At 37.4% G+C, this 23,663-nt stretch overlaps 2 protein-coding genes across 3 annotated transcripts in view; one reads left to right on the top strand and one right to left on the bottom strand.

Moving 5' to 3' along the window:
• Nucleotides 1-23,663, bottom strand: part of LOC113227450 — a 324,353-nt gene that overhangs the window by 55,065 nt on the left and 245,625 nt on the right. For both annotated transcript variants that reach the window (XM_026460380.1, XM_026460379.1), the window contains exons 4-7: nucleotides 6,068-6,152; nucleotides 5,498-5,714; nucleotides 1,716-1,832; nucleotides 711-818 (exon numbers count right to left, since the gene is read on the bottom strand). In XM_026460380.1, coding sequence (XP_026316165.1) covers nucleotides 711-818; nucleotides 1,716-1,832; nucleotides 5,498-5,714; nucleotides 6,068-6,152 — 527 coding nt within the window. The remainder of the gene's footprint in view (nucleotides 1-710; nucleotides 819-1,715; nucleotides 1,833-5,497; nucleotides 5,715-6,067; nucleotides 6,153-23,663) is intronic.
• On the top strand, nucleotides 10,486-23,159 carry LOC113227451 (phenoloxidase-activating enzyme-like). The gene is made up of 8 exons (XM_026460381.1): nucleotides 10,486-10,640; nucleotides 11,260-11,417; nucleotides 12,063-12,217; nucleotides 14,371-14,531; nucleotides 17,287-17,446; nucleotides 18,642-18,853; nucleotides 19,919-20,070; nucleotides 22,168-23,159. Exons 1-8 carry the CDS (start codon nucleotides 10,598-10,600, stop codon nucleotides 22,429-22,431), a joined length of 1,305 nt encoding a protein of 434 aa, XP_026316166.1. The 5' UTR covers nucleotides 10,486-10,597; the 3' UTR covers nucleotides 22,432-23,159.

The following is a 23,663-nucleotide window of genomic DNA, read 5'->3' on the forward strand; positions in this document are numbered from 1 at the left end:
ATGTCATTAAATTTGTTTAAAAAGTATTCTGCTAAATCATTACGGTGACAACTGCGCTCCGATTGGCCAACCCGAATTCGAAACAATGGTAAGATGTCAATTCAATTGTTTCACTTCAAATGACCAGTTTAACTTGAGCTTTGCTATAATAGACGGTAATTGAAAAATTATATATTTAATATTTAATTACCGATGAAATGTGATTCCGTTTGTTTTGTAATTAGATGATTTGCTGTTTTTCGTACACCACCGAATGGAACAGCCCCGCATAGTTAGTGATATTATCTTTATTACAATAAATACAGAAAATTTTTGGAGACGTACACAGAGGTCAGTTGTTGGCGCTGTACTATTTCAGCTTTCTAAGTTGTGATTTCAGTTCAAATAACAGTTGATATAAGGCCCATTTGCCTACTGAGTTGCCAGGGATGGATGGCCATTATTTACCCTACATGAAGGACAGATCAAAAATAATGTCCCAAAATGTTTATTTATTTAACCGTTTATTGAACAGGAAAAACACACAAACCACATTAATAAAAGGAAAATACAAAGAAAAGGTTCTGATTAATTATAAAAGAAATTTCTTCCTGCAGACCTACATTAGAACGTAAATTATGTACATTACGCCTGTCTATGTACTCCTCTTGCTACGTAGCAAGAGGAGTACATAGACAGGCGTAACATTGGGTTTAGGTTAGACAGTCTACCTGCAAACTGGCAGCAGGCAGGGTCCTCGGTTCAGCAATGTGCCGTGCGAGTTGCTCTGACCCCTCCTGCAGGTGGCCAAGCTCCGCTAACATTGCCACTTCACACTCCTGCAAAGAACATGATACCAATTAACGCAGTGGTACAATTTGTTGCTCCATATTGTGAGCATTGAGAAACCTGTATAGATAGATTACGAAAATTCAGTCAGCCAAGAGTCCATTAGACGTAGTTAAACAAAAAGGATCAAATGCACATCCAGTTACTTTCGAGATGTGGCAGTTTGAAATTTTATAGTGTTTCTCACTCTTGTTTTATTTTTAAAACTTATAACGATATGTTTACATGTTGGACTTTTTTGCTGATCTAAGAGGTTAGACTTTATCTGTTACTCTGTTATTCTGTTAGAAACTGTTTGGTACATATATCTCATTTTTTGATAATTTTGTTGATTGGGTCCTTTTTGCTTAACTACGCCCAATTAATTATGACTTAAATACCGCTGCTGAAAAATGCACGTGAATAAAATCATTGTGTTGTATTGAGGTGTCTCGAAATTAAAGTTTTATTATATATGTCGAACCTACAATGCAACACTGTAGCACCAGGTGTTTTAACAACTAACTGAATAGCAACAAATTTATTAAAAAATCAAAGGTAACGCCATCTATCGAAATCTTATGCGAACTAAACTCACAACTGTCTTGTGAGATTTTATGATGCCGTTGATCTACGTAACTGTCTTTAATAACTAGCTATGAAAGATTTTTCCATCACTGTTACGTAACCAGTCATCAAAAAGGAATACTTAATCTATATTAACAACTCCAGTAACCAAACTGGATGGATATTTGTTCTTTTCATAACTAGCTACGGAAAAGCTTACTTTTCGTAACCAGATATGAAAATCGATGCTGAATCTATTAGTGGTCCAACGATTACGAATGGACTTTTATTTAAAAGAACATCTTTAAATAATTGTTTCTTATTATAAACAAAGATCTCACCACCACCGGGTTGAGCAGTGACACGAAGTGGCAGAAGCGGCTCCGCTCCTCGATGAGCGCAGCTTTTACTGCTTTCTCCTCCATCTCTTCCAGCTGTTGCTTTCTCTCTTGGACATCCTGGAAAAAACGGCATGACGTCATTTACAAACGTTTTTTGTTTTGCTGAACAACTGTCGGATTTCTTTCAGTAACGACTTTTAGAACCCTAGGAAATGAAATTATTTTTCCGGATTTAAATCGCGTATATTTGTTTTTTCAAACAAACCCGTTTTAGAAACCTTTTCTGCAGTGCCATTTGAACAATTTCTAATCCTTCCCATGGTCTTATCAACTAACAGGTAGGTTCATACTTGCTGTGTGCTCTATTTAATACGCATTTGTTGATTGCTTAGAATGTAACTCTAATAAATAATAATGCCTTTATCACATCATCAGTTAATAATAGATGAATACTGGTGGAGCTTCCATACTTGCTATGATCTCCATCGCAGACATATAACTAAATAGACGCCGCAAGTGTACCTACTTCGCGTGCCCAATGGAAGCTATAAATGCTTAGTTACCGCTGCTACGCTTCAGAACGCGCCCGGCCGTTATCGTGGTTAAACATCAGTGGAAAACGCGAAAAATGCCTAATACCGTGCCTTTAGAAACTGCAATAATACCACAGTTATGAATAGATGAATAAACAGGAACGTTTCCTTGTGAAGAATATGCATGCATAATCTATTTTTAAATCAATTATTTTAATTTTTAATGAATTTCGAAATAAACAAATAGCAAACTAGTGTATGCACATATTCGTAATACATTGCGGCGTTTACTTGATGCGGTGAACTTGTCGTTCTTCTTTAGTATATAAATATCGAACGAGCGATAGTTTCGTATAATGCATTCAGTTTCGTGGTACGGCCGCTTCGTCATGTCTTTGGTCAAATTAAGATTAGTGATGATGATTTCCGATTCTAATCGATGTAGAAAACAAAGGCATGACAATTCTTAACTTTAGAAAACGTTAGAAAGATATTCTATAAAATTTGTTGTTTTTTTTATTAACATTTCCGGAGCAACTCTTTTTTTAAAACACGTATTCATAAAGGACTTAATTATCTTATTCTGGTATTATTACTATATTCACATTTGACGGCATCTTATACTCAATAAATACTTAAACAATCGTTTTACTAAATACTCGTACGTGCTGCGTCCGAGCTTTCGATTTAATCAAGTGTTTTTGTACCGATTGAGGTTTCCCATCACTAAATAGCGTTTGTGACGTCATCGTAGGTACAAAAAATGTAGCACTCTTGGTTTTCATACAGATCGCAGTACGGTGTGCTCTCCATACTTGACAGGTTCGCTAGCATTCGTCGAAGACTGTACTTCTTCAACATTGCTCCTATAATCCTACGATAACCAAAAGAATACACATATTGTACGAGAACATTCTACAATTGCAACAAACAATTCAAACAAACAACAACAAGTAATAAGGGTGAACAGCATATTTTTTTTTTATATTCAAGCAATTAGTCCGCGATTTCATATTGTCGTCTCAATCTACATCCCATTAGTCTGACATTGTTATATATAAATATATATGTGTATGTATTATATATTATGTATTTATGTGTATATAGGTTCATATAATATTATGTGCTATATTTATATTGTGTTTAAATTATATATCATAATTATTTATAAACTTCTTCCTATCTGTTTTAATTATCATGTTATGCACATCTGTTAATTATTTTGAACCCAGCTCTCCGGTTGACTGGTAGAGAATGCCTAATGGCATTAAGTCCGCCATTTGGACTGTTTTGTGTGCAATTAAGTTTAAAAAAATAAATAAATATTTATAGCCCTTACATTTGGTCCTTCGAGCTGGATAACCAAAATGTAGAGCGTGCTCGTGTACTTATGTGGAAAATGAATAATTTTCTCGGATAGATGTTTTTTCAGACACACCAACATTTCAATTACAGATTCCATTGCATTCTGACACTACTGCCACGTAATGCCAGTCTGGAAACTGACGGCGCATCCTCATATGTTTCGGAGTCAACCGGATCCCAAAAAACGAAGAAATTGTAAATAAATATACAATGAAAGATTTAGCACTATATGGACACACGTGTCGCTCATAATTAAGAAAAAAAGTTGTTAAACATGATTTGCAAATTCATTGTAAATAATACGGCCTTTTCCATAACGAGGCAGATTTAATACGTCAGGTCATCGCCATGATACAGGCATTAACAGAAAAAAACCATAAAGCTTGTTCAAGAGTTCATCTTGTTTTTTCCTCTCGAGTTGCAAATATCTTCAAGCCTACGTCATGTTTAAGAGTCTATATTACCTCAAATGGCTTTGCTCGAGGCAGCATCACAGTGAAAGTGTGCACTTTCATTTAATATATTTTCTTAACATTTAAAGAAAATATTCTATGTTTAAGGGTTGTTTTTCACCCATTTTCCGTTAGCAGATTTTAATAAAACTTGGCATATTGATGTAATTCTAATGAAAATAAAACGGCGAAAACGGATAAGCAAATTTCTAAGGGCAGTTTTTTTAAGGTCATTGAATGCCACGCTGTTTTACTACCTAGATATTCAATTTTATTTTTTTGTGAAATTACTCCACTACTTTGTTTTATTTATAACAAAGATCGAACACTTAGAAATAAATCATTATATCCGGCTCGATTTGAACCAGCACCCTCAGGTAATCCGTGCCAGATGCTCTGCCAATTAGGCCACGGAATGAATCAGCAAACCTTACGAAGTTTTCTATGTGCTATTTTCTATGCACAAGAGCTCGAGCGAATTTAAGTAACGAAATTGTGCTATCACAATGAACTTTATGTCAATAGTGTACAAACTAGATACGTTACCGTTACGTACAAACTAGACCATCGCTTGCCGAAGGCGACCATGTCGCCAGTGTTGCCAACTTAGCAACTTTGTCGCCAGATTAAGCGGCATTTTGACATCAAAAGCGACATTTTATTTGTATTTAGCGATAAAAAGATGGAGAGTTTTTTTGGCGAATTTGGCGATATTTGGTTTCAACTACGATCTTAAAACTGAATGAATTAAATTAATTTAACTGTTTGAACAATTTTATCATAAATCACTTTGCGAATGCGCTTTTCAAATACGGTGTCTTATTTCAGGTATATTGGTCTATTGTCTGTACTATGACCATAGTTCTTGCCAATGAGATGGACCTTATAATTAGTTATAAAGAGTAGATTTTGAGTAGATCTTTTATATGGAGTGGAAATGCAGTTTTAGCGACAACTAGCGACTTGTAATTGTTGTATCTAGCGACATTAAATTGTTGTGTCACATCTAGTCGCTTAGGCTCAATTTACTTCGCGGCGGAACGGAAAGCTAATTTTTGTAACGAAATTGGACATAGCAAAATGAACATAGTCAATTGTGCAACGTACAAACTAGATACAAGCCAAAAAAAACAAGTCGCGCGTCTTCCGGCGAATTCTCGCGAAAGCTCGGGCATTGTGGCGTCAAACGTAAACGGTGTACTACAGTGTCAATGCTCAAGCATTCCAGCGATCACGCGCGCCTTCTCGCGCAGCGACGCGAAATTGACGATTTCGTTTCAATCCGTTCCGCGGCAATATGAAGTGAGCCTTACGTATTTACACCGGGTAGCTAGCCGCCTTTAACACATTTAGGCCAGTTCGACAACTGATATAAATGTGCCCTTACCTACTACCCGATTAGTGTAGCCAGAGAATCGCGTTACGTAGTTACCTGCATGCAGACATCAGCACGCCTTTTGGCGTCCGGCGGCGCCCGTCGTGCCTTGCGCGCGTGCCTCTGCGCGTCAGTGGCGCGCCGTCGCAGCTCTGCGCGTGCGCGCTTGCACTCGCGCGCGTGCTCGCGGCTCAGCGCGCCCGTCGCGCAGGAGCCGCGGCGCCAATCCTCCGCGCGCTCAGACAGGGGTGTTATCAGGGTGTCCATTAAAGCTCTGCAAATGGACGAAAGAAATTTATCTAAAATTAAGTTTTTGATACTTATTGTCACCATATTTATCGACACGGTAAGAACGAGACCGAGAAAACCCCGACGCGCTCCAGGTGATGATTCCGCGTAGGTAAATAAGTGTACTAACTCCCTAAATGAACTTGTATCAAATGATACCAGGTTGATGGTTAGAACAAATGATGCGAAGATGCTCTGTCTCTTTTTAACCGATTTCAAAAAAGGAGGAGGTTCTTAAGCCGATTACTCCGATACTCGTGAACCTATTTCGATGATTCTTTATTTGTTGAAAAAGGGGTAAGTCAGTTTTTTTTTGGTCCTATTCAAATTTGAACTCACGTGATGAAGCTCTTCATCCTGGTCTCAATGGCTCTGTGACGGAGACACACCCTGGTGAGAGCTGTGCCGATCTCCTTTGTTGCTCCTGAAACAAATAAAATGAATACTATGAGTAAAATGCCGTCTCAATTTAAACAATAACATTTATGATAGGTTTACATAGCTACTTTGTCTGTGATCTGAGCAATGTCGGTAGTGTCTATACAGGGTTTGTCTTCCTTCAAGAAAAGGTTGACATAGCGTCTTCTTGCTGATGTTATATCAACCGATGCAAACGATATCATTTCCTTCCATTAGAACACCGACGTACAATAAGTGATATTTCTTACCTAATGAGCGTTGCTCGTGGCTCTATAGACTGTCCGGATTTAGTTAATAAAATACAGCTCCGTACTAATACAAAAAGCCTCCGTGAACGACCATTGCTGAATATACCTTTGGTTAGAACCAATTACAGACAAAATTCCTTTGTATTGCGAGCCTCCTCTGCGTTTAATAAATGGTGTGTGGACTGTGATCTTGATCTGTTTTGTACTGGTATAGCTGCAGCGAAAAGGCGTTTAACTTTAAAAATCTTTGAATGTATGTAGCATCAGATATGATAGTTGTAGCATCAGCTGTTTTTGTTAATTTTTATATGTGGGAACTCATCATCAGAATTCGATTATTTATTTAATTTTCTAAGTGATTGTTTGTCTGTCAGTTCTCCGACAAGAAGTTAAATAAATAAATAAATAAATAAATAAACTGTCTCTTTTATCGACTTCAAAAAAGGAGGAGGTTCTCAATTCGACCGTATTTCTCTTTTTTGTGTGTTGGTTCATTTTTGTTAGAAAAATTGCACCAAAACTTAAATGTAACCAAGTAACAAACCTTTGAGCTATATAGGTATATGAGTCCGGGAAAATCTTACTAGCGCGATTCAAAAATTACGTACGAGTAAAACATTACTAATGCCATCTAGTATTAACAAAAAAAAATTAGCAGAATGTTAACTAAAATGACTCCTATGTATAAAAATAAGTAATAATGATTATGTTTACACAAGAAACTAAAAACGTGTAATGGTGAACATTGCGCGTTTTGCGCTTCTCCTATTGTAGTTTGTTGGTTCTCAAGAGGTTAAATATTAACATTTTTTTCTCAATACAATAAATGATAAACATACTACAGTCTAAAAAGCTTTGGGTAATTAATGAAAAGTAAACAAACATCAGCTGTTACTTGGTTAACCGGCCAATTACAACATTAAGTAGTGAGTTTCATAAATCGTATCACTGCTGTACTCTATAATTTAGTCGCATGTTATTAGCTGTCATCTTTTCAAAGGCTGGATTTTAGGTTGTTTATCGTAGGAAAGTTGTGATGCGTGTTATTAAACATCTTAATTAAATATTATATTATATTATATTATATTATTTAGTACTATTAAAATAGGTAGTTCGAAATGTTGTCTATTACCTGAAAATATATTTGGAATAATTTTCAAAAAGTTCATTATAATTTTACAATATTAATATGTAACCAGTAATGCCTCATAAAATACAGCATTACGATTTGTTTACATTTAGGTACGTAAACCTTTATAGTATAAGTACTATTTATGTATTATAATATGAAGTATGTGTTGGTACCGTAATTTTTTTTTGACGCCGGCTTCAAGTGTGACTGGGCGGCTAACGGAGGAGGTCCGACAAACGGTATTTTTTTGTTTTAACCGATTATGTTACTTTAAAAAGATTATCAAGTAACTGTTTGTACAAGTCGTGAGCCTTGCGGTTAGGAACACGTTATAGGTAACAGTAGTGGCAGGGCCTCTGCACTGCGCCCGCCACTCTGACCTCAAAGTTGGCACATGCCCCGCGCGTAATAACAAACACTAACTTGCAAGCGCATGTTGTGCAAGTATCTTTTTGCCGATCTTCTAGATTAAGACCAGCGCCAGCTAATGCATCACACGGGTGCAATCAACACCCTGGCGCCCATTAGTAGGCACTCGATCAAAATGGAATACACAGTTACATTTTCCCCACTGGTCAAGAATGCGGGCGCAAATGATATACTATACTAGACTGATATACTAGACTGGAAAAACGCCTCGATCAGACCTTCTGTTCTCCTTTTAAATGTTTTAAATTTGAAATTAGAATACGAGTACATAAAAACTGGCTTTTGTGTTTGTTGCATCGTACTACATTAAATAAATATTAATTAATATTATGTATATCTATGTATATCCTTTTAAATTAATTTTTTTTTTATTTCTTGAACAAAATATAAAAAAACTAAGTTAAATGTTGTTAAGTTTCCGCAATTACTATAAATGTTGGAAGTAAAACTATTATTTCAAACTAAAAAAAATAACGTATATTTGTTTTATGAAACACACCAACGTTAAGGCTTTTTAAAAGTGCCATGGTCAAAGACTATCAACCAAAACAAAAAGAAAAAGCGATTTTAGGATACGAAAAAAATAGTTTCATTTGCAATGTATATAACTCGTGGTTTAAATCGAAATTGAAACCAAATCTTCCGTTCGACATGAAAATAATTAATAACCAATATAGATAACGGAATGACTTTACCAATGTAGAAGCTATAATACACACATCACACAAACCTGTTCCACCTCACATATTAATAATTTATTTTTCCTTACACACGTAATCGAATATTTTAAATCGTTATCCTCATTAAAATAAAGACGAGATCCACCGGCAGGTTGATTTTCATACAAAAACTTAAATAATTTACTGCTAACGTATATTGTATTCTGCGGACTCGTATTGGTAGAAGGCACCAGAGTTCGGTGGACCGCCATCACTAGCGGACGTTTAAAAAAAAACAAAAGTTGTATTTGATATTGCAAAATTATACCTTGTGCGTATATCCGAAATGTAAAATGTATTCGTTTATGTTAATATTGGTTTTGGTGATCTCGTATGTTTGTTTTGCGGAAGGCCGTAAGTTTTCAATTCTATTTAATATTTTTTTTTCTATTCTATAATGTGGCATTAAAACAGGTATCCACGTGTACAGTGTGTCGAGGAAGTAATACAGATAAAAGCAAAAAGAGCATTTTAAGAAAAATCTGCCTTAGATGAACACAGACAAATACAAAGTCATTCAGACATTCGTCTTTAACTGTGAATATAAACACGAATGACACAGGTTAGGCTTTGTGATCGAAACTTATTTACAGGGTCAGTACATAGGTAGGGGAGAATCGGCTATATTGTACCACTTTTGCCTTAGACTCGGATATTCAGTTTGTGAAGAGACTTGCAGAGATGAACGAATACGCACAATAAAGTTCAATATATCGAGTTCTTAGGTTTTCGCGATTGTTACACATAGGAAATGAAACTATTTTTCCGGATTTAAATCGCGTATATTTGTTTTTTCAAACAAACCGACGTTTCAGCGAAGTATTTGTACCCGCGTCAAAGAACATATAGCTGATGTCAATCACAGTCGCGTAAACAAGTCTGCAGTCTGCGAGCATGTCATAGATAAACCTACATATTCAATGAAGTTTGACAAACCCCAGGTCCTTGCAAAAGAAGTCCGTTATCTACCCAGGATGCTGCGAGAGGCCATTGAAATTAAAAAACATCCTAATTTCAACAGGGAAGATGGTTTCTCCGTACCACCAGTTTGGGATCCAGTATTTCCTCTAATGAAAAATCCCAAACAGACATAAGACTGCAGTACTAATTAATATGTTTTAGTTTATTTTAATTTCTATTAATAATTAATAATAAATTAAACTTAATAAAAATTCATTGAATAAAATAATTTGTAAAACTTAATGTAGCGTAAATTGGAATGCTTTCTTTGTAAAATTAAAAATAAGGTATTTAATTAATAACTATTGTAACTATAGTGAAAAAATAGGGTGGTTTGCATTAATATTAGACATAACTGGTTGAAGACTGTACCACCTCAGTCAACCGTGACCATGGGATCTGTAAAGGGCCCGAAACGTCGGTTTGTTTGAAAAAACAAATATACGCGATTTAAATCCGGAAAAATAGTTTCATTTCCTAAAATTCAATTTCTTGGCCACCACGGACAGGGAAATCAGTGTCTTACTTTTACTATAACATCGCAAAACATGTTTTTGCGGAAGTTTGCCATCGGTACGGTTTACCCGACTAGTGAGTTTAAATCGTACCACAGGAATTAAAATCGTACCAGGAGAAAAAAAAGACCAAACTTTTAATAAAAATATTAATTTTTGGCATCATTAAACAATCAAACGTCAAGTCATATTGTTAAAAGATCAAACAAAACTGTGTATTATATAAAATCCACTTAAATTTAAGATCAAAACGACTGTAATATTAGTGGAAACAGCTATCACAAATGTCTGGATTATAAGTGCATGTCTCATGCAGCCACCTTTGACAACGAACACATTGAATCCAGTCCACTTTTGGACTCTTCTTATCGTAGTAACAACGATTGCATTTTGCACAAATATTGTCCATTTCATCATCTGTCTCATCATTGTCATCCAATTGTACAATGACATCATTATTTTCTGAATCATCGCTGCTGGTGATGGAAGGTGATCGTTTTCTTTTCCTTCTCCCTTGACCGCAACTTTAATGTTATTTTCTTTGTTTGCTCGTTGATCGCTCTTCGGTCTAAAAACTTTTTCTTTTTTTACTTTTATTTTAGTTTTTAATAACAATTTAATAATAATAAGTTAATAATAACAAAATCCGTTTTTTGGACAATAGAAATGCTCGTGCATAATTTGTTCGTTAAGGAAAGCTCTATTTTAATTGAATGCCATGAGTTTGAGATTAAATATATTATGCTAACACTGACCATAATTGGACACCTCATATGTACCCATGACGCTTATTTACAGCGTTTGATGGATAAGCTTGGATTAAATCCCGTCATTTTTCACTTGTGCATCTACATTCCCAAATCCCGTCAACAAGCTCTTATATCGGTTACTTCTTTTCTAGAAATAAGGTTTTAAATATATACAGACAGTTACTACAAAGCAATTTTATTTGGATGCAAATAAAGTAAATTTTTATTTCAAACTTAAATTCGTCTGCAAACGGTAGGAAACGCTCCACCGCCTTAATTTTAAAAAAAAGCGGTTTACACCACCTTACGACTAAGTCCTTAACCTTCAACCTAAATCTAAAATTCAGTAATCACTCCAGGGTCAGCATGCCTGACGCCGTTGGGCGCTCCTGGCACTTGCATCTCTCTGTACGACTGCAGCGAACTTTTAAGTATCGTGAATAAAGGTAGTAAGTCTGAAGAAGATATATTGACCTTAAAACACTCTAGTTGCGGATATGACGGGACCACACCAAAGGTAAGTGGTATGTGTGGGAACTTTGGCTGAACCCCCATTCTTCAGAGGAATCCACTTCGTGGTACTGATACCAGAGACGATAGATATCGCAATGTCTTGAATAATTATAATAAAAATAAAAACCGATGGTCCACGTCGAGGTTTTCGTCATTAGAGCAAATAAATGTCATTATCAGCTAAACAAAAAAGCAGGAATCACATTACATTAGCCTATAATGCATCTTCCCGAACTGAGAATTTGTCATCTCCAGGCTTGCTAATTGGTGATCGCAGTAAAGCTTCAATCGAACATTTTTTTTTATGGTAACAAGTGACGAGACAAACAAGTCGTGCGTCTAACCCCCAGACAAGACAAGACAAAGACTGATAAGTTGACAAGTCTCATGCCCCTGTGATTTCACCAGCAAGCACCTTTACGATTCAAAACCGAAAAACAGTTACGCTTACGTTAATACGTTAATGGTAGGCGGCAGAAATAGGTAAGGTGGCAGTACTTCCCTAGACGAACTCTTTCACAAGGAGCTCTACTGCTACTAAATATATTTTAGAGCCACATATTATAGAGTTGCAAGGACAGTGATTTCTTTACTGTCGTGATATTTACTGTCAAACAAGGTACTTCAGATTCTTCGTTTCTATTTTCAGGTATGCTGTCCAGGAGAAAAACGGACGAGTAACACATGCTTGACGCCAGACGGTCAGCGGGGCGAATGTGTAGGCCTCTATATGTGCAAACATATCTCGGATATGGTCAAGCCACCTGTCTCGATGGAGACTATTACTTTCGTCCAGAAGTCAAGGTGAGCTTACTCTTAACGCCCATTCAAATTTGTCCGCCACTGGCCCTCTCATATGCAAGTGCATATGAGAGGGCGGATTTACAGTCTTGGCCGCCGTAGGCACCAGGCCATGTAGTCAGTACCAGCATCCGTTCAGTACTTTTTGAATTTATCGCGATCAGACAGACAGACAGACAGACGAAATACATTATAATACATTATAGATATGTAACATATCTGTATTTTATACATGAAATGTACGAAAGTGATTTGGAATATTATTGTTATACGATGTGGTGCAGTGCGGCCCGCCACGATGTGCGGGAGCCTTTAGAATATTTAAGTACTTTGAGTTATTTCTAGTTATCATCAGTGAATTTTTGTCACGACTGGCTGACCCTAAAATGGCCGCCCGGACTGGGCCTTAGAGCTAATCCCCCACTGCAGAGGACAAATTTGAATGGAAATAGGCAGCTTAAGGGGCCCAAATCTGCTAATTTTCTTGAAACCAACGGTTATTCCAATTCTGTTGAGACTCCACGTAGACTATATTGCAATTATGATAATATTTGTGATTCTTATAATATCTACTTCTTGCAATGGTAGTTTAGTCGCAATAGCAATGGCATTCATTCATTTAATCACTGACTATCGACGTTGCCTGCCTAAAACTGCCATGGAAATGACTATGTATTTATCTCGTATAATTAGCAATTTAGTCTTCAAATTAAACGTATCTTTTTATGTGAAATAATTAATAGAGTACGCCATAGACTTCAGACATTAGGTAGAGAGAGACGACGGAACGAAACAAAATGAGAATGATGAGACAAAAGAATTAAAGAACGATTCAAAATTCAAAAAATAAGTGGCCAGGAACCGGAGGAAAGGTGATAAAAGGGTGGGATGACGACGAAAGAGGTCGCATCGTCACATAGCCATTTAATATTACTACACTACGCTATCGATGTGCCATCCGTCGCCTTTGAAGACCGGAATACCAAAAAAATTGCAATGGTAGTTGAATAGTAGCTCGATAGCTGGCCACTGACAAGATACTACTCGTAACTTTTGGCAGAATACCAAACTGACAAAATGCTGCAATTGACATTCTACCGAAATTCGACTTCGGGCCTTGGCATATTCGACAATTAAGTATTTGCTATAATCGATATGAAATGGGTGTCAAAAATGGTACACAACAGGGAGATGTACGCTCCTTGTTTTATCTGCATTTTGTCTAATGGTGATGTTCAAATTCAAATTCAAAATAATCTTTATTTCATAGGTAAGCATTATTACACTTGAAATCGTCACAATGGTTATACTCTACCGCTCATTCGTAAGGCAGATTCCCCTGAGAAGAATGAGCAAGAAACTCTAGGGGTTGCTCTTTGTAAATAACATTTACAATGTTTTTTTATTTTTTCAAGCGCGCAAGTGTCCAAGTACGCAGAAGTTGTATAATAACCTTTAGTATAAAGTTTTTGTTTCACTATAGTTTTAAACCTCGTGAAAGGCAAATTTTGTATATCAACCGGAATCTTGTTATAGAAGCGTATACATTGTCCCTTAAATGATTTTTTGACTTTGTGAAGACGACTATCAAGAAAAGCTAGTTTATTTTTATTCCTCGTATTAATGTTATGTCTGTCACTACCTTCCTTTTAACATAAATTACATTTTCATAAATGTACTGTGAGGCTAGTGTAAGAATGTTAATTTCCTTAAACTTATCTCTCAAAGATACTTTGGGGCCCAGATCGTAAATTGCCCTAACTGCACGTTTCTGCAGGACAAAGATTCTATTGATATCGGCGGCATTACCCCAAAGCAAAATGCCGTATGTCATTAGACTGTGAAAGTAGCTGAAGTAAACTAATCTAGCGGTTTCGACGTCTGAAGTGAAATCTGAATGTTCATTGTCTGATTACTCCTGCACTGGTATTTAGTTAAAAGAATATCAAATTTTATTAAGAACAGGATACATCATAATAGACAAGTGTAGTGGATACAACATACAAGTAAAATAATCTTCACGAAAATCTTCCGAAAATTAGGCCGGGGCGATGAACCAACCTAAGACCGGTGCAGTGTGTAGTCAGCAATGGAAAATAATATGGCTTGACAACACACAGTCCAAAGTCTTACACTCAATGATTTCTAATTTCCAGATGTACGGGCCCTAGCCACTACAGCGTGTGCTGCGGTCTACCAGCAGACTCAACAACCACCAATAAGCCTACTACAGGTGTCAGCAGTGTTTGTAACACACGTGGTATTCCGTCTCCTGGCTGTTGTGGGAAGCATTCTGCATTTTTAGACAGGATTACTGGTAAGTATTATTTCCTATGATATTCTAATAAAGGCGAGATATTTCAACGTTGAGAAGCGCCCGATGGCGATGATCGATGGTCTGTAGTAAGTACTTAAAGAGAAATATTACGATACCTCGTAAGTTATTGTCAGTAATAAACCATTTTTTGCTTTTTAATTTAAGTATATCATTTTTTATGTACAGGGTCCGGCAAAAAAACCTCCCTGATTTCAATAGGCATTTGCAAAGAGAATAAAAAACAAACAGAACAATTACGTATATTTGTGAGTAGCCTATATAATGCCATTTTACATCACTTAGTACACTTTACTTGGTTTTGAAAATTATGTCCGATAAATGATGTCCGCCATTGTTAAGACATTCACGAAGTCTTTCCCTGAAGTTGTCCATAGTTCTTCGTGTAACTTCCCTTGGAATGGCTGCCACTTCCTGCCTAATGGCATCTTTTAATTCTTGCAGAGTTCTGGGACGATGTTTGTACACTTCAGCCTTTAGGTAGCCCCACAGAAAGAAATCACAAGGTGATAAGTCGGGTGACCTTGGGGGCCAGGAAATGTCTCCTCTTAAAGAAACAAGACGTCCAGGAAACAACTCTTTTAACATTTCCATGGGCCGCCGAGCAGTGTGAGCTGTGGCTCCGTCCTGCTGGAACCAAACTTCTTCTTCCTCATGGTCTAAAACAAACTGGTTGATCTTGGGTCGGATCGGGCCAAGTTCGAATCGAATCCGAAACGCGCGTTGAGTAGAAATCACAGAACCGCCATTTTGAATAAACTCCTCCACAACAAACGCGCGATGCTCACTGAGCCAAGCCATGACGCACACTAAAATGGCACGTACTCCGCTACGAAACAATACCCCCCAACATCTCTACTCCCACTACAACTCACGCGGTGGCTTGCTCAAACCGGGGAGGTTTTTCTGCCGGACCCTGTTATAGGTTCCATATTTCAAAGTAAATAGATCACAGTATGTTATGTTTAATTTCAAACATGGATCCTATAATATACATAAAAAAGGTGTTTATGTCAAAAATAAAAAAAATGTATTTTGACTTACAACAACTTACGTGTGAGGTAGCGATCTTCATTTAAAATTATGTACAAAGTTACTTTTATTCTAAAATAATTCGTTGCAGACTGTTATTTTAGTCGGATAAAGTAAATCCTATAGCATATTCTCTAGACAATATCCTTAGGTGTATTGTATATTTTTATAAGACGGTTATTTAACAGAAAATACATATATTTGATCTAGCAAAACAGTTTTCCCGCTACTCCTCCGGTGACTCCCCTAAACACGTTTGCCCACATTGTCAGTAGGAATATCAACAAGAACAGGAAGGATAAAGAAACAGCCTCATTAACTTTGAATTCATCCAATCACCACAATAACTTTATTTTAAATAAGAAATCCAGCATAAAAAAGCAATGTGGATTATCGGAGTATCATCAAACGTTACCATGATAATTATCATTAGTAAATTATCATTAGTAAAACCACAGCTACTACTAAACAAATCCCAGACAAGTCCCACGTGCCTGAATTTCACCAGCACCCTTACCCTTCAAAACTGGAAAGCAGTAATGCTCATATTACTGCTTGGCGGCAGAAATAGATAAGGTGACTGTACTTTCCTTTTCCCCTCAGATCTTCGCAATTAAAAGCTCCGAGTGGTACTGTAACTGTAATGGACAAGCGTGTAGGTTACGTCAGGTGCACGACTTGTTCGTTCCGTCACTTGATGTTGTAAAAAAAAGAACTCTTTCACGAGGAGCTTGACTGCTTATATAATGACAGTACATTATAATAATAAGTAATGAATACTAGAATAACTGTCCCCCCAGAGAACTGGCCTGCTCTGAATACCCAAACCGAAACCGATTGGCAGAGTTCATTTTCTGAATTGAAATCAGAAATCAAATTCGAGATTGCATTTCATCAAGTGGCAGCTAAGTCATAAAGTAAGGCACTTGGAAGATTCTAAGAAATTTTTTCAAGCCAAACTGATTTAAAAAAAGCTCGGAGTGCTCAATAGAGCAAAGCACTACTTCTCACCAGGTCACCGACTTTTGATATATATAAACACAAGTACAACCCCATATGGAGTATTGCTCGCGTCTCTGGGCTGGAGCTACCAAATACTAACTTGACCCAAGTGATTCCATCCAACATAGGGCTGTTCGTATTGTCGATGATCCCAAACTCGCAGACGGTCGAAGCCCCTTACTTTACGTAGAGACATTGGCTCTCAGTGTGTGTTCTACCGTCTTTATAATAGGGAGTGCTCTGAGAAACTTTTCGACCTAGTGTCACCGTCTCGTTTCTACTATAGCACTTCCCGCCAAAGGAGTAGAGTCCATCCCCACATCTTAGATGCCTGGCATTGTAAGACCACGCGGGCATCTCGTTCGTTCCTTCCTCGAACCTGCAAGATGTGAAATGATCTTCGTCCTATTTCCTATGCGCTGTAACATGGGATTCTTCACAAAACGTGTTTACCGGGTTCTCGAAGGCTGGCAACGCATAGGCAGCTCATCTGATGTAGCAAATGTCCATAGGCGACGATAACCACCTCCCATCAATCATCAATGGCAGAAAATTGTTATTTCCCTACATTTATCAACGATGGTGACCTCTATTTGACATATACATATACGTCATGGAAACATTTCGTTTTGTGTCACTGTGAAAGGGGACTGACAAAGTTATGACAGGCTGAGTACAGAAAAGTTCTATATGCATTTTTCAGGTGGCAGTGTAACAAACGTGTACAAATATCCCTGGTTGGTCCTAATCGAGTACATCGAGAAAAAAATGACATTTCTTCGTTGCGGAGGGAGTCTCATCAGCGACCGATATGTGCTCACTGCTGCGCATTGCGTCACTGGACCAGGAGTTAATACTCCTCCGTAAGTGACCATCATTATACCAGAACCTATTAATCTTTTAGTTCCGCACTGCTAAGTGTTGCCTTTAAGAAAGTGATCTCAACACCTTTCCAAATGCACTGGTTTGAAGCTGACCTCGGAAGTTTAAAAAAACGTCGTGGTAGTCATTTGACCGCCACCATCTTAAGCAGAGTGAGTTTTCGAATTTTATATGCGAAATTTAAGTTGAAATGTACCATGAGGTTTTCGGTGAATGAAAGCGTCGTAATAAAAACTGCACGTGGAAGAAAATTCACAACTCTCGGAAAACATGAGAAGTCAACAACCCGCGTTGGGCCATCGTGGCGACCGATAAGTGCTTAATACTATGCATTGCGTCGTTGGAGAAGTGCTACTTCGAGTTACTCCATAAGTGATCATTTTATACTGGAATCTTAGACAGGTTGATTGCTAATTATTGGCTTAAACCCATTCGACTACCGGAGTTCAGATATCGGTGGCCAACACAAAACGCCACGCCAAGTCTTTTACGTAATATTGCTACTTTGGCACCATGTTAACGTTCTATTCCCAAATTTCTTTTAAACAGTGAGGTTACGTATCATTGCGTTGTCTACCTCTACAATAGGTGAAAATGATAACAATACCTTTTCAGATGTAGTGATTAATGGTTGGTCTTAGAGTAGTACTTTTTTTACAATATCAAGTGACAGGATTATCAACTCGTGCGCCTGGTGGTAAGCTACATGCCTGTCCATAACAGTGCCACTCAGAGCTTTAAATGGCAAAGATCTGAGGGACACTGCGGCCGCGCCAGTTACATTACAACTGTGCCTGTAATTTCACCAGCACCCTTACCCTTCAAAACTGCCAATCAGTAATGCTCACATTACTGCTTGGCGGCAGAAATGTGTAGGTAAGATGGCACTACTTCCCTGGACGAACTCTTTCACAAGGAGCTCTACTGCTATTAAACGTACTTATAAAAAGTCCCTCACAAGCAGTTGTTTTCTAGCACTATTTCGATTTTCAAAACCCTCGTTCGTAGTTGAATCTTTGCCTTTAAACCGTAACGCAATAAAATGTCCTCTCAATAAGATCTCCCAATCCTCCGATAGTTACTGGTGTTTTAGTAATTTAGCAAATATTCCACTTTTGCATGTCTCTAACTCATGCTTGTGCAATAGTAATAAAGTTTATATCTACAATTCCCCAGCCGCAAAGTACGCCTAGGCGAGTATGACACTTCAAACGAATTCTACCAAAAGGACTGCGTTTTTTACAAAGGCGTTCGTGATTGTACTGATGGCGCTGTCGTTATACCTATTTCAAGCATCATCCCACATCCCGACTACGACCCTGAAGATAGAAGACAACGAAGAAATGATATTGCTTTGCTGAAGATGACTACAACGGTGTCTTATACTGGTAAGTTAATAACAATAAAATTTATAATACTTAACGCGCAGTATCATTAGTGTACGTATCAGTTTTATTAATTAAAAGATATTTTTAAAGTTACAGTTACATCTATTTACACATAACATGTAAAAATATATTTTATATTTTCTCCGACGTCTTACTAAGTATTCCTTCAGCTTCAAAGCGAATGATATTTCATTAGATTTCCATAACACAAATTCAAATTCAAAATAATCTTTATTTCATAGGTAAGCATTATTACACTTGAAATCGTCACAATGGTTAAACTCTACCGCTTATTCGTAAGGCAGATTCCCTTGAGAAGAATGAGCAAGAAACTCTAGGGGTTGCTCTTTGTAAATAACATTTACAATATTATTTTTTTTATTTGAAACATCAGATTGAGACTACCTCCATGAGCTAAACGGGTTACTACCACGGATTTTTGTCATCCAAGTACGCAGAAGTTGTATATAACCTTTAGTATAAAGTTTTTGTTTCACTATAGTTTTAAACCTCGTGAAAGGCAAATTTTGTATATCAACCGGAATCTTGTTATAGAAGCCTATACATTGCCCCTTAAATGATTTTTTGACTTTGTGAAGACGACTATCAAGAAAAGCTAGTTTATTTTTATTCCTCGTATTAATGTTATGTCTGTCACTATTTTTCATAAACAAATTACTATTCCTTTTAACATAAATTTTATTTTCATAAATGTACTGTGAGGCTAGTGTAAGAATGTTAATTTCCTTAAACTTATCTCTCAAAGATAATTTGGGGCACAAACAGTGCTTTAGCTACTTACTTTGGGATCAAAGCAACGTATGTGATGTTGTCTAATATTTATTTATTTATTTATATTACCCACAAATCGCGTCTGCACCAAAACAGAGTTATGGCTGCTAAAGGATTTGCAACTGTGGGGACCATCCTAATTATCCCGCTTACCACTAGGCGCACAACTTTTCGTTCCGTCACTTGAAAAAAAAAATTGAATTTTGACTATGAGTAAAATCAAGTTTGAAATTTTCAAATATCTAACATCAAAATTATCCTTCCTCATTCCAGAATTTATCCGCCCAATCTGCCTACCAACAACCGATATGACTGTATCGCCGCCTCCAAACTGGAAGTTATTTGCAGCCGGGTGGGGCAATGTCAATTATACTCATAACAGTACAGTGAAATTGGATGTGGAACTGCCGTATGTATGGAATACTGTGAGTATCATATGCAGCGTTATTATTAATATCATAAGATAATAAGACAAGTAGTGCAACTCCCGCGTGTTAAGCGTCAATGACGTCAAATGCGAAAACATTTGCAGTGTCTTTGGATATTTCTAAAGCCTTTGACAAGGTCTGGCACGTAAGTCTTTTAAAAATGCATTCTTCATTTAAGATGCTCACTGAACTTTGCAATTGAATCTCGTATATCTTGAGCGAGCGTTCGATTCGAGTAGTTTTAGAAAGCTACTCTTCTGAAGATCGGACGGAATGGAGTTCCTCAGGGTTCCGTGCTGCCCGTAACTTTTTTCTGCTGCATATTATCAACGATACATTATTTCCACCTGGACTTCCATGCTTCGAGTACATTCATGACAGTTGTAGATAGGTACTTGACCAATGTAGGGGTCAGTGAAAAAAATCCAGTCTTGTCGAGAGTAGTTTTGAATTGAAACTTAAGGCAGTCTCAGATTGGAGTATTGCCAATCTTATCAAATTTAACGCTACCAAAACATAAGCGTGTCTATTCTCCACAAAACGAAGGTCCCTCAGACCTGACTCATTTTTTTTCGTGATATATCCATACCGGTAGCCGACCGCCTCCAGCAACTTGGAATGGATCCAAAGTGTGCATGCTACACCGTAGACCTCATCGCCACTTTCCATCAGGTGATATGGAGGTCAAATGCTTCTATTTTATAAAAGAACCATATAACGTAAACACGTTTAATGATGGATGTAATTTTTTAAATACCGAGCGACCGCTCAAATTATATATGAATGACCCGTGCTGTGCAACTCGAGTGCACCGCAAAATTATACGAATGCGTGCGTCCGTATACTGCGCGCGGCGGTCGTACACACATGTATACGAGCCACCCAGCTCGTTTGTATGGTTCTTATAACTTACTTTATAACACTTATAATACTGTAGTCTTATACTATGTTAATATTTAGTAGCAGTAGAACTCCTTGTGAAAGACTTCGTCAAGGGAAGCACCGCCACTTTACTAAATCCTGTCGCCAAGAGGTAATTTGAAAAGGGCTCTAGTGAAATTAATGTGCCTATAACATTGGATTTGATCAATTAGGATCAATGTGTTTTAAGCAATACCAGTGCTCCTCAGGTTCTTTGTGATTTAAAGCACTGAATGGCAAGTGTTATGGGAGTGTCGGCTACCACCAGACCCACGACGTTTATTCGTCCCGTCACTAAATATCATATAAAAACAAAGGTACCGGTGTTTGATATAAACCTTTGTGTGGAGGTTTTGTTTCAGGCTAGTACCTATAAGTTAGAAACACAAAACTACGAGCTAAAATCTACGAGCTCGCACAAGGCATCGCAAGAATTTTGCGAATTGCTCCGCATCGCGTATGCGACGTTAATCTTCTTTGTGTTTCTTCCCTATACTTTCTTATCAATACAACATTCATTTTACGATGTCTCTATCTACCTAGTTTAAAAAATACGTTCAGTACGCTTGATGATTGTCGAAGAAATAGTTACCCAACAGTGAGTTGCCTTGCCCCACGAAATCGCATTGCAGCAATTCGCGTCGCAGTTTGCGTTGCGAATTTGCATCGCACCGATTCGCAGTTTTGTGTTTTGACTTTTAAATATCATGAGATCTTTCGAAGAATCAAAGCGACATCAGATGTGAATTATGCTAAGAATCCTTCTTTGGAACTAGTAGCAAACTTTTTCTAGATTTAACAATAAAATGGCGGCAATCTATTCTATTTTGCCATCACTGTAATGGCTCACGCGGTAATTTAACAATATTTTTGTAGTAGTTTTGGTACGGCGTACGTACTAATGCCAACTTAATAATTATTGTTGGGGTTGCCAAAAACCGAGTTAGATTACTGTTTTTCTGTCCTCGAGAGGTTTCGTTAATCGAGTTGTTACTCAGTCTTATGAATTATTGCCATGAGATGAATGAAAACCACGTATGTTCAAAAAACGTTTTTACAGTAGATAATAATATAATAAGATCAACAAGGGCACTCCGATATTCTTCCCAACTATAGGAAGAGTTTAATATATTTCATGTCTTCATTTCATAAACTTGTTATTATAATTTACAGGATTGCGAAAATGCATATAGCCACCGTCGCGTACTCGTCCTTGGAGAGGGTCAAATGTGCGCTGGTGGTGAATTAGGTAAGGACTCCTGCCAAGGGGACTCAGGAGGTCCTCTCATGTGGGAGAACAGTAGAGGAAAGAAATTCTATGAATTGGTGGGGATTGTCAGTTTTGGACCAAATCCATGCGGAGAGGAGAACGAACCTGGTGTTTACACGAAGGTGTACGAGTACATTTCTTGGATCCGTCAGAATGTTAATCCTTAGGATGTTCGACTGAAACTTTTACTATTGAATTTGAACCTAAGATTACTTGGAAATTTTCCTGTGCAAGTTCAATTATAAATAAATTAGAGTGACTTATGAATTGTATATCTTTATCGAAATATAAGAGCCTAAGCACACGGCGTGTTTTATACGCGCCATAAACCGCGTCATGTTTTGATAAAATATGACGTTTTAATTTTAGGTTTGTCTGTTAATTTCAGTTAGTTTTTTCATGAAGCAACTACATGAAATTTTAAGTGTAAGCTCCAGTGGAATATATAGGTAAGCATCTTGCTTGCAACGCGATGTATGCGCGTGTTTGAATCGATTCACTACAGCGCGTTTGCGGCACGTATATGCGCAGATGACTCGCGTTTACGGCGTGTATAAAATACGCTGTGTGCCCGCCGCTGCTCACACACTATCCTGCATATGACCAGCGTATGGAGTCTCGCAGAACGCATTGCAATCGTGTAATGTGTCCTGCGAGCAATCCTCCAGGATAATGAATTCCCAAACAACAAAAATGGCAAAAACCTTTGCCAAACAGACATAGCATAAGGTGAAACGCAAATAAGTCTTGATTTCTCAATCTCTAAATTTCCGATAGACATAAATCCCTTTAATACCGAGATAGCAACCTAGTCATAGTGGTAATATTCTCTTTGTATATAGCAAAAAGTTTATACGAGTATCATAATCAAAACAAACTTGAGAGTTTCCATATAACTGCCTTCGTGGCCGGACAGTCACACCATGCTGGACTGCCACGCAGGGGTCCCGGGGTCGATTCCCGGACCGGGAGAAATATTTGTATGTACATTTACAAATATTTCCTACATGTTTATTTCTCTGGTCTATGGCACCCACGATACAGGGTTTCCCTAGTGCGGGGTTATGAGTGTGTGCGTTATTATCTTAGACTATGGAAACTAAAGGACATGTTATGTTGACATATATAAATCATACGTTATATGTATTTGATGAAATTTGACGTTGACAACATAAATATCTTATTGTCTTTGTTTAACTCTTGCATGCCATCTTAAGTCAAAAGAGATATCATTACATTGGTCTGTGTCAAACACGGGAATCGAAAATACGTAACGTCAATTAAATGCCAACGGTGTCCATTTCGCAGTACATGAGGTACATGATACGGTTGTCAAAGGGAAGTACATCAAATGTCAAAACAAATGTTTTTCCAAGTGTTTTATTGAATTATTCGCATG

Source organism: Hyposmocoma kahamanoa, unplaced genomic scaffold (genome assembly GCF_003589595.1).
Source record: "Hyposmocoma kahamanoa isolate Upper Pololo Valley unplaced genomic scaffold, ASM358959v1 210, whole genome shotgun sequence".
NCBI lineage: Eukaryota > Metazoa > Arthropoda > Insecta > Lepidoptera > Cosmopterigidae > Hyposmocoma > Hyposmocoma kahamanoa.